We start from the raw sequence: 15,779 nt of genomic DNA on the forward strand, positions 1-15,779 counted from the left end.
TTCCTTCATGTTTCACAGTACTAAAGCTTAAATTCAGGACCTGCCCATCTGGCTCTCATACTTTAGAGAGTTCTGGGTACTGCTGAGGTGGTAGATCTCTGCATCATGCCTAAATAGCAGGCTTCGGTTTTTCTGTTTATGTCTTGATCTTGTCTCATTCTATTTTCTTAAGAGTTGGTACATATTTGTGGTGGGGATCCTTCTTTAGTGTGTGTGATTGTTCCTATGGGATAAGGATGGGGAAACGCATGTGACCCTGGGCCTGGTTTGGACCCTTAGTTAGCCCTGATAGTTTGAAAGCTTATCCTCCACCTCCTCCTACATCCTTGTTCCTCACCAGGCTGAGAGCTGCCTCCTGTCATGAGGAAGTCTAAGAGAGTCTTGTCCTATAATGAATGACCAAAAAAGCCAGAAGTGAAGCTCTGCCTCAAGTGGTAGAGTGCCAGCCTTGAGCAAAAATTTCAGGGTCACTTCCCAGGTCCTGAGTTCAAAGCCTATCAGCACCCTCACACACACACACACACACACACACACACACACACACAAATGATACATATAGACATTTGAATATTACTTTCAATCTCTCGTTGACTAAATAAAAATCATTCCCATGTTATAATCCAGGCATCAGTTTCAATTTTTGGACAAGGGTATAACACTGCACAGGGTAGAGGTGAGGTCAGAACCCATAAACCCCTAGTCTCATAAGCTGTCCATAGTAAAACATTCAGTTAAAACAAATTAAAGCTGGGCACCAATGGATCATGCCTGTAATCCTAGCTACTCAGGAGGCTGAGATCTGACTATCACAGTTCAAAGCCAGCCCAGGCAGGAAAGTCTGTGAGACACTTATCTCCAATAAAGTACTCAGAAAACCAGTAGTGGCACTGTAGCTCAAGAGGTAGAGTGCTCGCCTTGAGCTGAAGAGCTGAGGGATAGCGCCCAAGCATAGAGTCCAGGCGCCATGACCGAAACAAAAAAACAAAAACAAAAAACAAAAACACAAATTAAATGTTCTCCACGTTTGTACTGTTTTTCAGTGTTCATGCTAATCACTGACTTTCAAAACAAACAAGACTTTCTTAATTGCAGTATCCATTGATTAAAATGAGGATTAGGAACATCTGGTGTTTTTTGTCTTGAGAACTTGCAAACGCTATTTAGTAAATGAACTCTTTATATACTTTTTGAGTTTATGCATCAAAAAATGTTTACGATTCACAAAGTTCAGAACTCTAAACTATTAGAATTTATCTCAACATTGATAGACCATTGTTTTATTTTGGATAAACTAAAGTTGATGACTCATTTATAGATTATTTACTTTATTCCCTATGAGTATTCCCACTCTCCTCTATAGGTCATGATGTGAAGAAGGGTTTTACAATAGATAAATGATATATGATATACTATATGTTCCAAGAGATATATCTAGCTACCTGATTTAAATCCTGTACAGTGTATGCAATTATTAAAAACCTAACATGGAGCTCGGGCCCATGGCTGTTGCCTGCATTATTAACTAACTACTCAGAAGGCTGAGATCTGGAGGATTACAATTTGAAGCCAGCCCTGGCAGAAATGTACATGAAACTCCATCTCCAAAATTACTAGAGAATCAGGATACAGGCATGTTTTAAGTGGTAGAACACCACCAAAGAAAGCAGGCCAACCAAGTGTGGAATCCTGAGTTCAAACTCCAGTTCCACCAAAAATAAAAACATGGGGCTCCATAAATATAATTTTATATTTTATGTATTAATTCAAATATAAAACAATCATGTCCAATTTTTCCATGACTTCAGGGTTTCACTGACATATGTTTCAACAGGAAAACAGCCAATTGTACTAAATACCTTTTCAGGCCTGAGTGGCAGGTCCTGGGGATCAATGCAGGGCCTCGGCACTGTCCCTGAGCTTTTTGCTCAAGGATAGTGATTTATCAGTTGGGCCGCAACACTACTTCTGGCATTTTGGTGATTAATTGGAGATAAGATTCTCATGGACTTTCCTGCCTGGGCTGGCTTGGAACCCCAATCCTCTGATCTCAGTCTCCTGAGTAGCTAGGATTACAGGCATGAGCTACCAGTACCTGTTCAATATATTTTATAGTGAACCCAATTTCATGGAAAACCATATATAATATATGTTTATATCCTGTATAAATATACCTTGTATATGTAACAATTCATTGATATATGTACAGATGGTGTATTTATCTAGGCCAAAATATATTAGCTTAAAAATTGCTGTGCCAAGGGGCTTCCTCTGGGAAATGAGACCAGCAGAGTGGATAAATGATGTTACTTCTCATGTGATACATGACAAGGTAGAAGGAAGGGGAAATTGTGCATTAGATGCACAATTGTGAAGGTTTCAAAAATGAAATGGGAGAAATTATTTAGTGCCCTTATTATAACTGTTATCACATTTATGTTCAGTGTAAAACAATGTGTACAAAGTAGAAAAACAGATGCAGGAGATAGTCCAATCAGTAGAGTTCTTTTCTAGGAAGAACAAAGCCCTGAATTTAAAACTTAGTACTGCCAAAAGTGAAGGGAAAATGGTATGGTCAAAGTAAATTGTATGCAGATATGAAACATCTTAAAATGTACAATTGATGTGCATAAATAAAAATTATAAAGCAGATGATTATCAACATGAAAACAAAATCATATCTCCTTTCAAGTGCAAAGATCAATTGACAAGAGTATTTTGATTTTATTTTTTGTTCACACTAACACCAAAATAAAGATGTGAACACTAGCCTTTAATGTTTATTCTGTCTATGTCTGTCTCACAACATTTTCCTCCAGGAGGAGCTGCTTCTGGACATTGCTTTTGTTTGTTAAATCCACATCTCCAGATATGACAGGTGACATAGCCAAGGAGTTTTCCTACCATCTTCCCTTCCCATTGCCAGTGCTTGCTGTAATGGGGACAACATGGGACTCATTTGTTTCATTGTGTCACTGAATTTTGAACAAAGTAGCAAAGTCCAACAATGACCAAAGGCATGAAAAATAATATTATGGATAATATACAGAGAAATGAGTCTGTGTTGTCACATGGTCATCATTTTATGGTTTTGCCATCCTAGCATATTAGTAAATCAGCATTAGGTAAGTATTAACAGGTGGGGTGGTAAATAAGACTATGTTTAGGATATTCTAAACAAAGGGGACTATAGATATGATAGTACAGTGACACAGGAAACCCTCCCAAATGGAGAATGGATCTTCCTTGATTGGGAGGGAGAGGGGAGATGTGAGAAGGGAGGACAGGAAAGCATCCCTGGCAGGGGAAGAAGGTGAGTGGTGGCTCAGAGGAGGGAACTGCAGATTGCTGCACAACTGGAGCCAGACAGCAGAGCTCTTCTTTACACTGGAATGAAGCTCAGTTGGTATGATGGTGGCAAAGAGGCAAACCCATTCAGAACTGGAGTGGTATCAAGGTCCTGTGGATCCACGAGAGATTTCAGGTTGAAGTTCTGTAAAATGGTGGTTAGGAATAAAAACAGCTCCATGCGGGCCAGGCCTTCTCCAACACAAACCCTTTTGCCTGAAATTAAAAAAAAAAAAAAAGTCAAAGCAGGAAATGACTTCATGTATGGAAGTGTGAGAGTATGAAGCACTGCATTTGTAACTGGCAAAATAAAGTGTCAAAGTTTGTTCAAAGAATTACCAATTGCATAGCAGATAGATTCATGGAAGTACACAGGGAAGGCAGAGAAACTATTTGTCTACCTAACACGTAATCTTAACATACATCTTTAAAAGTTTTGTTTTTGTTGTTATTTTTGTTTATAATCTAAGAACGGCAACACACATCTGTAATTCCACTACGGGGGGCTAAGCCAGAAGAATCTTGAGTTGGTAACCAATTTGAGCTACATTTTTAAGATCCTGTCTTTAAAAAAAAAATCCAAAGGCAAACCAAATTATATTTAAAAGAAAAATAGATTACCATCTTTATGTAAACCTTTTACTAAATATTTCTATGTGACAAATGCTCTTTTTAAAATTTTTTCCTCCTGGGGCTGGGAAGGTGGCTCAGTGGTAGAGTGCTTGCCTTGCATGCCTTAGGCCCCGAGTTCGATTCCTCAGCACCACATAAGCAAAACGAAAAAAGCCGGAAGTGGCACTGTGGCTCAAGTGATAGAGCACTAGCCTTGAGCTGAAGAGCTGAGGGACAGCGCCCAGGCCCAGAGTTCAGGCCCCACGATCGGACCCAAAAAAAAAAAAAATTTCCTCCTCTCTTTGCCCTTTTTCTCTTTCTCTCTATACTGAGTTGGAGGTTGCTGAATTAGTATGTCAGATCCTGTACTATGTTCCCTGCAAAAGGAAGGAATCATAATTCTGGAAGACAATCCTGTACTATGTTCCCTGCAAAAGGAAGGAATCATAATTCGGGAAGACAATTAAGCTTCCAATCTTATTTTTTCCCGGCAGTTGAGATGAGGAATTGTTTATCCTCAACCTGAAGGCCTACTCCTATTTCTTCTCTCTTACTATTAACCTTACTTATCAGGAAGGCCTGTGACCATGTACTTTGGGATTTCCTCAAATCTTTGGGTCTGTGGCGTGATATACATATAGGGGTGGAGGACTAGACCTTCCCTTGACTCTAAGTGGAATTCATCCCATGGAAACACTGCTTTCAATGTCAACTCTGTGGAGCACATGGGCAGCAAAGATGGCGCTGGGAGGGGGTTGAGTGGGCAGAGCCTAATTTACTGAAGAGCACATGGCCAGCCAAGATGGCTCTGGGAGAGGGTAGAGTGGGCAGGCCCCAATTGATCTTCTGATCAGTACCTAACCAGCCCATGAAGGCTCAGGTGAATGATAGGGTGTGACCTTGACAGTGATTGGTTCCTCTTCCTCCCTTACCATACCACCCACCCTCTTTGTCTTTAAAAAAGGGGCTGCTCTCTGTTAATAAATGAGTTTTTCTGCCTGCTGAATTTGGCTCCCCGTTGTGTCTGATTGTCTCCTGGGCTGAGGGAGGCTAGGGAACGGGCGAGCGCCACACTTACCTTTCCTCGGACCCCGTCTGTCTTTTGTGGGACAGACGAAGACCCAACATCTGGCGCCCAACGGGGGCACGAAAGGAAAAGATACCGGCCGAGGCTAAGCGGTCTCTCGGGGTAAGTGAAACCCTAAATATGGGTAATGCTATATCACAGAAGGAGGAGGAAGAGGCAACATCAGGCCTAGAAGGGGTACAGGAGGACTTGGGAAGTGAGAAGGAAAAGGAAAGGGTCAAATCAGATCGAGAACGCACTGAGACATGCACAGTAGAAGTCAAAACGAGGGTAAAAATTACCCCCTCTGACCCAGCTGATATTACCCCCTCTGACCCAGCTGATACTGACGGTCCTAGGCTCTCTCCCTATTCTCCTGATTGGAGGGGAGGTACGGTGCCCTACGAGACCTGCGAGAGGGACTTGCAAGACCCAGACCCCTACCAGCCTTCTATGGAGGGGCCGAGGGCCGGGGAAGTAACCTCCTCGGAGACCTCCTCTGGAAAGGAAGGGCCACCCAAGAGCCCTGGAAAGGAAGGGCCACCCAAGAGCCCAGACTCTCGGCCACAGGATTCGCTTCCCCAAGCGTATCCGGTCAATGTGGCATCAGGGGCTAACAGGCCCTTGGAATGGTATCCATGGGAAGCTAAGGATCTTAAAGAGCTCCGCAAGGCAGTGGCGGAGGATGGCCCAAACTCTCCCTGGGCCCAGACCCTATTACAAGACATTGCCTATCACCCGTGTGCCCCTAAGGACTGGATGGATGTGGCCAGAGCCGTTCTTACTAGTTCTCGGTTTATTAAATGGTGTGCTTTCTTTAAGGAGGAATGCAGAGTGCGGGCAGAGAGGAACCGGCAGGCTCAACCAATGATACCTATTACTAAGCTGCTGGTCTGGGAAGGGATGAATGCAGACCACCGCATAGCCTGCGCGGGATTGAGAGAGAGTTCCCTGAGCAGATGGGTGGTGGCCTCACAGGCTGTGGGAATGCAACAGCACCAGTCCCAATCACTAGCTTTAGCTTTACAGGCTCAGACGCCGGCAGCCCAGGGCCAAGGAACCCCAGGGGGGAGAGGGACTTGTTTTAAATGCGGGCAGGAGGGGCGCTTTAAGAGGGACTGTTTACAACAATCCCCCGCCAACCGGCCTGAGGGCAAACCACCCCCTACATCCTGCCTCAGGGGCATGGAGGGATACAAGTTTGATTTAGAGGGGAAGTCTTTAAACTTGGGGAGGGGCATCCTCTAGCCTCTTTAACTGAAGGAGGAACCCCCTCTGCTGTGAGGCCCAGGCAGCCTCATGGCAGGGCAGCCCAGGTCCATTGGACCATCCCCCTGGTGGGCAGACTCCGCCCTAAAATGAGTATTCTCATAGGTGGAAAGAGGTTTCACTGCTTAATTGACACTGGGGCAGACCGAACCATACTCAGGGAGGAGGAAGTGCCCTTGGACTGGAAGCTTGCACCTGGGCCCCCGATATTGGGGGTAGGGGGCAACTCCCAGACCAAAGAAACGGTTGCCCTTATGACATGGACTAGCCCAGATGGAGAACAGGGAAAGATACGCCCTTTAGTGGCGAAGAACCTCACTGCCAATTTACTAGGGCAAGATATGCTAAGACAAATGGATGCCGTGGTCACTACAGACCATCGAGCATCATATGATGATATCCTGGATGGGGAAGAAGCACAAAGGCTTAAACAGGATCTAGAGGGAGTTAAGGAAGGGGATTTTTTTTTTTTTGGCCTGGGATGGCTTTTTTTTTTTAATTTAATTTTATTTTATTTGAGAACATACTGTACAGAGGGGTTAAAATTAAATTGACAGGATAATGCATACATTTCTTACCAAGCATTGCAGCCTCCTCCTTTGTTTACCCTTCACCTCCCTTCCCAGCCTCCCCCCTCCCCCCCAACCCAATCATACCCCCTCCCCCCCCCCACACTGACATTGTAAAGCTTGCTTTGACATGACATTTTGTAATTCTCCTTGTTGCAACAGGTCCACCTGAATCCTTAAATGACTTGTTTGTCCCCATCTCCTCCACATGTTATACTGACATCAAATAAAGTGAAAGCGGGGGTTACACTGTGGGGGAGGGACATACAAAGCAACAAAGAAATAATCTTATAAATGCATTAGAAATACATGCATGAAAGAAATGAAAACATTAAAATACATATTTAAGGGTTTGTTTTCCTAACATCACATTTTTTTAACGTTCATAATTACAGAGAAGAACATAGGGGACCCTCTCGGGTGCACCCCCAATCCTAAAGGCCACTGCCCCCCAAGTACCTCCCATTAGGTGGAAGCCAGGAAGCCCAATCTGGGTGGAGCAGTGGCCATTGACCAAACCTAAACTTGAAGCCCTCCACCTTCTGGTGGAGGAACAGATAAGCCTCGGGCATATCCGCCCTTCTTTAAGTCCTTGGAACACACCCGTATTTGTTATTCAAAAAGCCTCCGGGACTTGGCGGATGCTCCAAGATCTACGGAAGGTAAATGAAAGGATGGAGCTAGTAGGAACGCCCCTAAGAGGCATGCCCTGGACTCCTGCTATACCTTCAGAATATACCTTGGTTGTGATTGATATTAAAGATTGTTTTTTCTCTATCCCTCTGCATCCAGATGACTGCGAGAAGTTTGCTTTCTCTATACCTTCACTTAATTTTTCCCAGCCTGATCGGAGGTTTGATATAATTCTGGGGCACCGAGACCCAAGCTGCCTGGAGGGCCTTCTGGCCCAGGTTCTGAAAAATTCAAAAGGTAGCTCCTTTTAAGGTGCTCGGGACCCACCTTAGCTTGACTCAGGCCAGCCCCCTTAAGCCTTTGCTGGATATTCCAGCCTCTCTGACCTTAACCCAACTTCAGAGTCTTTTAGGGGAAATCAACTGGCTGTTGCCATGGGTTTCTGTCCGTACAATTACAATATAAGGAAATGCTGGCCATAATTATGGCCCTTCAGGACATTCAAAAACCCTTTAATTTGTATTCTGATAGCCTATAAAACAAAAAAGGGGGAGTTAGCCCCCATATACAGTTACAGATAGCTTTGATTTTAAATTTTTCAAAAGGGGCAACTGAATCCAGATTTCAGAAGCACTGGGGACAACTAAACCCTAAGCCCCAAGTGAAAGTCAGGTGGAAGGACCCCCTGACACAACAATGAAGAGGACCTGACCCCCTAGTTACTATGGGCAGGGGATTTGGATGCGTTTTCCCCATAGGGGAGTCCGCTCCCATTTGGATCCCTGCCAGGAACCTTAAGTTTTTACCCATTTCCTCTATACAGGAGGATGCCCAAGAATAAGCTAAAGACAAAAGCCAGAAAGACAATTATTAACCATCCCCAAGGGCAACCAGCCCTTGAGAAGCTCTCTTGTGTTCTCTAACAATTGCAGATGGCGATACTCCAGATGTTGGCTGTCCTGACTCTCCCGATCCTGTGAACAGCCCTATGGAATCTACATCAACCTCAGCGAGTGACCTGGGCAGTGATCAACGCTGGCAATGCAGAAATCGTCAGGAGCACCACAAGAGAAGCTGTCCCTTCCACCTGGTTGCCTGACCTTCATTTTTGATCACCACCCTATGGACTGTTTAATATTTTTTTAGGAGTTAATTATTTTAATGTTACCTGCTTTAATTGTTCTTTTACTAATTGCTTGTATAGCGGCATTGAATCCATACTTATTGTTAAACAACCACCTTTTGTTATGCTTCCAGCTTAGATTTTGTCCAACCCCACAGGCAAATAGCTAGATTAGAACAATCCCCACCTCTGGACTCTGAAGTGGCAAAGACTGCTATCCCATCCTTCACTAAGGTTAAAGGACTAGTAGTGACATTTCCTGGCCTGGGAATGCTTTTGCTGATGGTTTTTCTATGCCTTCCTTGCGTTATACGTGCACTACAAAACTCTTATGAGCTTAGCCAGCCAGTTATCACGCTCCAGATGAATGAATTCCCCCCCCCAGAGGAATCGCAGCCAGAGACGGGTAAGAGGGGGTGTCAGTCTGACCAACCTAAGACAGGGCCTTCAGCTTCGCTCTGAAGAAATTCCCGATGACGGGTAAGGCAGACAAGGCGATCCACCCAACCTAAGACAGGCGGGTTCGCTTCCTTAAGCAAAGACGGGGGAGATGATGTTGGAAGCAATTGGGAGCTGACAGTAAAGCTCAAAGGTCATCTTGACCACTGTGCTAGCTTAAAGGCACGTACAAGGAACTGGCTTACTTAAGACACCAGGTGCCCAGGAATTAATTGAACTGCTTCGGACATTTCTAACTGTGGTGGGACTGATGTTTATTACTGTGCTAGGTGGGTCTGTCATTAAAACAAAAAAAAAGGGGGGGGGGGGAATCTGTGGAGCACATGGGCAGCAAAGATGGCGCTGGGAGGGGGTTGAGTGGGCAGAGCCTAATTTACTGAAGAGCACATGGCCAGCCAAGATGGCTCTGGGAGAGGGTAGAGTGGGCAGGCCCCAATTGATCTTCTGATCAGTACCTAACCAGCCCATGAAGGCTCAGGTGAATGACAGGGTGTGACCTTGACAGTGATTGGTTCCTCTTCCTCCCTTACCATAGCACCCATCCTCTTTGTCTTTAAAAAAGGGGCTGCTCTCTGTTAATAAACAAGTTTTTCTGCCTGCTGGATTTGGCTCCCTGCTGTGTCTGATTGTCTCCTGGGCTGAGGGAGGCTAGGGAACTGGCAAGCACTGCACTTACCTTTCCTCGGACCCCGTCTGTCTTTTGTGGGACGGACGAAGAACCAACAAACTCAAAAGTCAAATCTTGATTCTGTCACTTACTACCCATGTGGATGAGTTATTTAAACTATCTGAGCCTTAGTTTCTTCATATATTAAATGAGGATGCTAATAATTCTTTTATGAAGTGTTGGTGAGGAATTAAAATAATACTAGATTTTAATTTATTACAATTTTCATGGGGTTTTATTATTCTATTTATAAAATTTTGATAAACTTTGTATTTTCTAGAGATATCTGTGCTTTTCTAAGAAAACCCATTCCTATTGCTCATGTAACCTGTGCCTAGAAAAATGTTCAATGAACACTTTTTACATTTTAATATTGACAGCTCTACTCTCCATTTTATCCACTTAAGGTAAACAAGTTTAAATATATTATATCCTGTAATTCCTTTAGTCTATGATACTTTTCCTTACAGACACCAAGACCCAGACCACATTTTGTTTCCTTCAAGCCATAAAATCTTGCCCTCGCCTGGCAATGTGGCACAGTGGTAGAGCGCTTGTTTAGTATGCATGAGGCCCTGCATTCAATGCTTGGCACTACACAAACAAAAAATAAATGAAGTTAAAGTGAAATACTATATTTTAAAAAATACTTGTTTTCAGTCAGTTTCCCAAATACCATATCCAGAGTTTCACTGAAGCACAAAATCATCTGAAAGCATAATTTTCTCATTATTTAATGTTTCCCTTTGTGTAATCAAGTGATTATTTGAAGAGAGATTGCTGCTTTCCCCATGGTATCTATGTGACTGATATAAAGCAGATATCAAAGGTCCCAGCATTAGCTGGACAACAATGGCTCATGCCTACAATCCTAGCTACTCAGGAGGATGAAAGTTAAGGTTGGTGATTTGAAGCTAGCATGGGCTAAGAAAGTGGATGAGACTCTCATCTTCAATTGACCACCAGAAAACCAGAAATGAAGCTGTGGCTCAAACCTCTAGCCTTGAGCACAAAAGGTCAGGGATAGCAGCCAGGCCCTCAGTTCAAACCTCACAACCAACAACAATAACAACAAAAATGAACAAAAAAAAAAAGACAAAAAGTCACAGCATCAGAACAGGAAGGCTGCTCCCTGGCCAGACACACAGCACACATACTGCAGGTGTCGAGATACAATATCCAAGATACATATCTTGGATCAAAAGAAGAGCACAGTGGTCTGTGATCATTGTGGGATATCTGACACAGGTCCCTGATATGTGCAAAAGGTCATTTGACACTTTCTGACACTTTGGGCTGAGGGTAAATGGTCTGCTCTTGTGGTTCATAACTTTCTTAAAAATGCTCTGCTCTGTCTTCTGTCTACTCTCTGTCCCCTTTGAAGTACCAAAATGTCTTACAATGTTGCTTAGTCCATTTTCTGTTTAATATTGGGGTACAAGAAAGTGATCAATTTGTTAATACTCCACGCTACAAATTCTGATGTCTTGTAATCTGTGATGATCTTCCCTCACCGTTCTTTGGTGTTCTTCCGTGTCTTTTGGGAGACATTTCATTCTGTAGAGGAGCCTGAGAGTGATAAATGCCAGAAAGATGGGGGAGGGACTTGTGATGAGATCATCTTTCTCATTGTGAGTGAGGCCATTCTAAATGAGTTTTACTGTTTAGGAAGAGATCATTATGAAATATGTAAAGAAAGAATGCCAGAATTGCTTGCTTTACCTTGCTGAATGTGGAAGAAATGCACAGAGAAACTGAAGCCTCACTGATCTGGTCAAACAGTGAGGATGCATCATGAACAAGAAAGTACATGGGCATTGAGAGTGCTGCTCCTAATCACAAGCTTAGGGCAAATGTATCAGTCCCAAAGGAGGATTTATATAGGTTCCAACTGACATCCCCCTCCCGCCCCCAAAGTTATTTTGAATTATGGGAATAAAATTTTATTACCTGTTGAGAAAGGCATGAAGTAGTCACTTTTCTTAAAGTTTCCACTTTCATCCAGAAAGTGGCCAGGGTCAAACATCTCTGGGTTATGGAATTCCTTGTGGTCATATAGTACAGACGTCAATGATGGCAATACAGTTGTGCCCTGGGAATAATACACACAGATGAGCTAAGCTAATTATATAATATATATAATATATGTAGAGAGAGCTATATCTATATATACTTACATATAGATCTTTACATATATACCTAGATCTATATAGATCTATACATATATATATATATTTATATATGTATATAAAGCCAGGTGCCAGAGGCTCACACCTGTAAACCTAGCTACTCAGGGGGCTGAGATCTGAGGACTGCAGTTCAAAGCCAGCCCACACAAGAAAATTTGTGAGGATCTTATCTCCAAATAACCACCAGAAAACCAGAAGTGGAGCTGTGGCTCAAAGTGATAGAGCACTACTCTAGAGCAAAAAGTCAGTGACAGTGCCCAGGTTCTGAGTTCAAGCCCCATGACCAACAAAAATCAAAACAAATAGTTAAGATAAAATGAAAATCACTTAGTTCAATCTTCTTGTCTACAGGTAATGAAGACTTCCAACCAATGAACTGGCTTCAGAACTAATAAATATGAACACGGAAAATATTTTAAAAAGGCAAATATCTCCGAAGTTTAACAATTCTATAGAAATAGACATAAAGGGTACTGAAGAAGAAGAAAGCCCAAAGAACTCAAAACAAGACTACAAGAATGATCAATAAAATGAAAAAGGACATATATAAAAACATGAGTGAATTTAAAGACAATACAAATAAATATCTGAATGAAGTAAGGCAAACAATGCCTTCAATAAAGATACAGAAATCTTAAAAAAAAAAAAAAAAGAAACTACTATTTTGGAAATTAAAAGCTATATAAATCAAATTAAAAACTCAGTGGAGGGCTGGGAAGGTGGCTCAGTGGTAGTGTGCTTGCTTCACATGCATGAGTCCCTGGGTTCGATTCCTCAGCACCACATAAGCAGAGGGAAAAAAGTCAGAAGTGGTGCTGTGGCTCAAGTGGTAGAGTGCTAGCCTTGAGCTGAAGAGCTGAGGGACAGTGCCCAGGCCCAGAGTTCACGATCTGACCCAAAAAAAAAGGAAAAAAAAGCAACTCAGAAACTCAGGGTCTCTGGAAGCTCAGGGATAGAAGAAACAAGCTCACCTTGGGGATGACATACCCTCTGAATTTAACATCACAGGTCACTGCATGGGGCAGGCTCATTGGTAGGAGATCACTGTATCTCTGGATCTCATGCAGCACAGCATCTGTGTAGGGCATTTGGCTCCTGTCCTGCATGCTGGGGCTGCGGTGCCTGCCAATCACATGGTCAATCTCTTCCTTCACTTTAGCTGGTGAGACATAATAAGAAATGGTGAAACAGGAGAAAAGTGGCACATTGATCAGAGTAAGTCAGTGCTTCATAAAACTCATGGTTTATGTATCTGAACACGATTCAAGTTAAAAAAAAATAAATGTCCCATGGAATGCTTAGACTTCAATATATACACACCTCACTGTCCTATTAAGTAGCCTTAAATGCATTAACATATTCGTAAGAATTTAGCTTCTTGTTAAAAAATACACAAAAAACAAAAAACTATTCATGTACATGTAATGTACCTTAAATATTAAAGTAAAATACCTTTATTGTTATAGGTACTATATACTTTTCCTACTGTTATCATAAAACATTACAAAATAAGGGGAATAAAATATTAACAATAAAAGTATATTTTTGAGAACATTATTATCTTCACTTATATCTCCAGATTTCCCAAATCTCTACAAATATGAATGGTAATCCATGGGCTAGACAATAATATAAATGGCTCTAAGAATGACAACAGTATGATGTTTAAGATGTTAATAAAATATTTCGATTTTGTTCTAATTCAGAAATGTTTTTGCTGTAAAAGCAGTGATTCACCATAAAGTGATTTTCAATCTATATTAATATATAGAAGAAATCATGTCTTTAAAGAAAGAATTTACCTTCTATAATTGATATGGAAAGAAATAAATATAATTCAAAAAGTAAACAGAGCACAAGTAAGTGAAAATTCTGATTAAAATACATTGTAAGGAGTGAAATTGTTGAAGATGCATTGTAACTCATGAACTGATGTGTTGAATTAAAATTCTTTTATACACTGCTGAATGATACAAAAGAGGGTTATGTTGTGTGTGTGTGTATATATACCTATATATATGGAAGTATCAGCACTGTTTTTTTTTATTTTTATTTTATTTTATTTGTGAACATACTGTACAGAGGAGTTACAATTACATGGGCAGGATAATGCGTACATTTCTTACCAATCAGCACTGTTTTTGTACAATTAATTTACACTAATAAAAATGCAGAAGAAGAAATGACAGTCCTTTAAAAAAGAAACACTTTATGTTAAAATCAAACCAATGTTTGATTTTAAGGTAAAAACCAATGTTTTGATTTAAACATTATACAAATAGTGTGTCTGTTTGTGCATGCATGTGTGTAATTTGCAATAATACTACTATTAAATGACCACTTTCTAATGATCCCCATATTGGACATTCTAGTATCTGCCTTGGAAACTTATCTTCATATTTCCAAATAATGGTTCATTCTTTTTTCTTTTTTTCCCCCATTTTTTTTGCCAGACTTGGGGCTTGAACTCAGGGCCTGGGTGCTGTGCTGTTCCTGAGCCACAGAAACACTCCTGGCTTTTTCTGAGTAGTTCATTGCAGATAAGAGTTTCACAGGCCTTCCTGTCTAGATGGGCTTCAAACTATGATCCTTAGATCTTAGCCTCATGAGTAGGTAGGATTACAGGCATGGGCCACTGGTGCAGGTGCCTGGTTGATTTTTTTAATCACTTTTAGAGAATATTTATGGATTTCCTAATATGTGAGACCAAAATTTGCATTTACATCTCTATCTCAAATATTTAGCCACATCTACAATAGATACGTGGAGATACATATGCACATTTCTCCTCACTTCATTGACATTGCTAATGTTAATTAATATCATTCCCTGAGTGAAAACTAGGATTACTTTCTATTTATTCTACTTCCCTTGTCTTTTATATCAGTTCATGATTTTCTATTTCTTGAGTTAGAATTATTTGCAAATATACAAATAGGTGTTTATAATGTCTCGCAATATATGCTCAGTAAGTAAGAAATGTAAGACACTTGTCCATGTCTTCTTCATTCACAGCGTCTCCCTTCCTTGCATCATTGGTTTCTGGTTTGTTCTGATGTGGTTATTTCCTAAGTTGAGTTTCTAGCAGCCTCAGTGACAGTCTGAGAGTACTCCATGACCTTTCTGTCCTAGTTTCTGGAGTCCATAATTTTCTTTATCTTGGTTTTAGATAGCTGAATGAAATACATTATATTATATTTTATGGGAAAACAAAGAAAATGGGATATGAGGTTAAAGGTGATATGGAAGTCTAACTCTTCCACCTTTTCTTATCAATACATAGGTAGTAGTTACTCTTAACAATTCTTATGTAGGGGCTGGGAAGGTAGCTCAGTGGTAGAGCGCTTGCCTTGCATGCCTGAGGCCCTGGGTTTGATTGAAAAAAACAAAGCTGGAAGTGGCGCTGTGGCTCAAATGGTAGAGCAATAGCCTTGAGCTGAAGAGCTGAGGGACAATGCCCAGGCCCAGAGTTCAGGCCTCACGACTGGACCCCCCCCCAAAAAAAAAAAAAGAAAGAAAGAATTCTTATGCAATCTCCACCTTCTCTTTACATAAGACTTAATTGTGTCTTTCTGGAAGTTGTGATGACCTTTCTAATCCTGGTGTTTTGAAATGTTACAACCTTATGCAGAGTGGGTGCTTTTATTCCCTTTGTTCTGCTTCACATTTGGAGAGAATCTTCTATCAAATTGGTAAATGGAGGTTCTTACAGTTCTTCACTCTGGGGATATACTTTTCTGATGAATTTCAGGAAACAAGTATTAGATAAAAAGTGTGCATCACAAACAACAAGAGGGCTTTACCAGACCTCTCATTTTTACACTTCACTGTCTTTACTCAAAATTTC

General features: G+C 41.5%; 1 protein-coding gene across 1 annotated transcript in view; it reads right to left on the reverse strand.

The window, feature by feature from the left end:
- Positions 1–3,059: 3,059 nt before the first annotated feature.
- Positions 3,060–15,779, reverse strand: part of LOC138836113 (cytochrome P450 2C25-like) — a 32,586-nt gene continuing 19,866 nt past the window's right edge. Inside the window, exons 7-9 of the mRNA XM_070034603.1 lie at positions 12,904–13,091; positions 11,694–11,835; positions 3,060–3,561 (exon numbers count right to left, since the gene is read on the reverse strand). Coding sequence (XP_069890704.1) covers positions 3,380–3,561; positions 11,694–11,835; positions 12,904–13,091 — 512 coding nt within the window. The 3' untranslated portion in view covers positions 3,060–3,379. The remainder of the gene's footprint in view (positions 3,562–11,693; positions 11,836–12,903; positions 13,092–15,779) is intronic.

This window comes from Dipodomys merriami, unplaced genomic scaffold (assembly GCF_024711535.1).
Source record: "Dipodomys merriami isolate MVZ:Mamm:240054 unplaced genomic scaffold, mDipMer1.0.p SCAF_249, whole genome shotgun sequence".
Classification (NCBI taxonomy): domain Eukaryota; kingdom Metazoa; phylum Chordata; class Mammalia; order Rodentia; family Heteromyidae; genus Dipodomys; species Dipodomys merriami.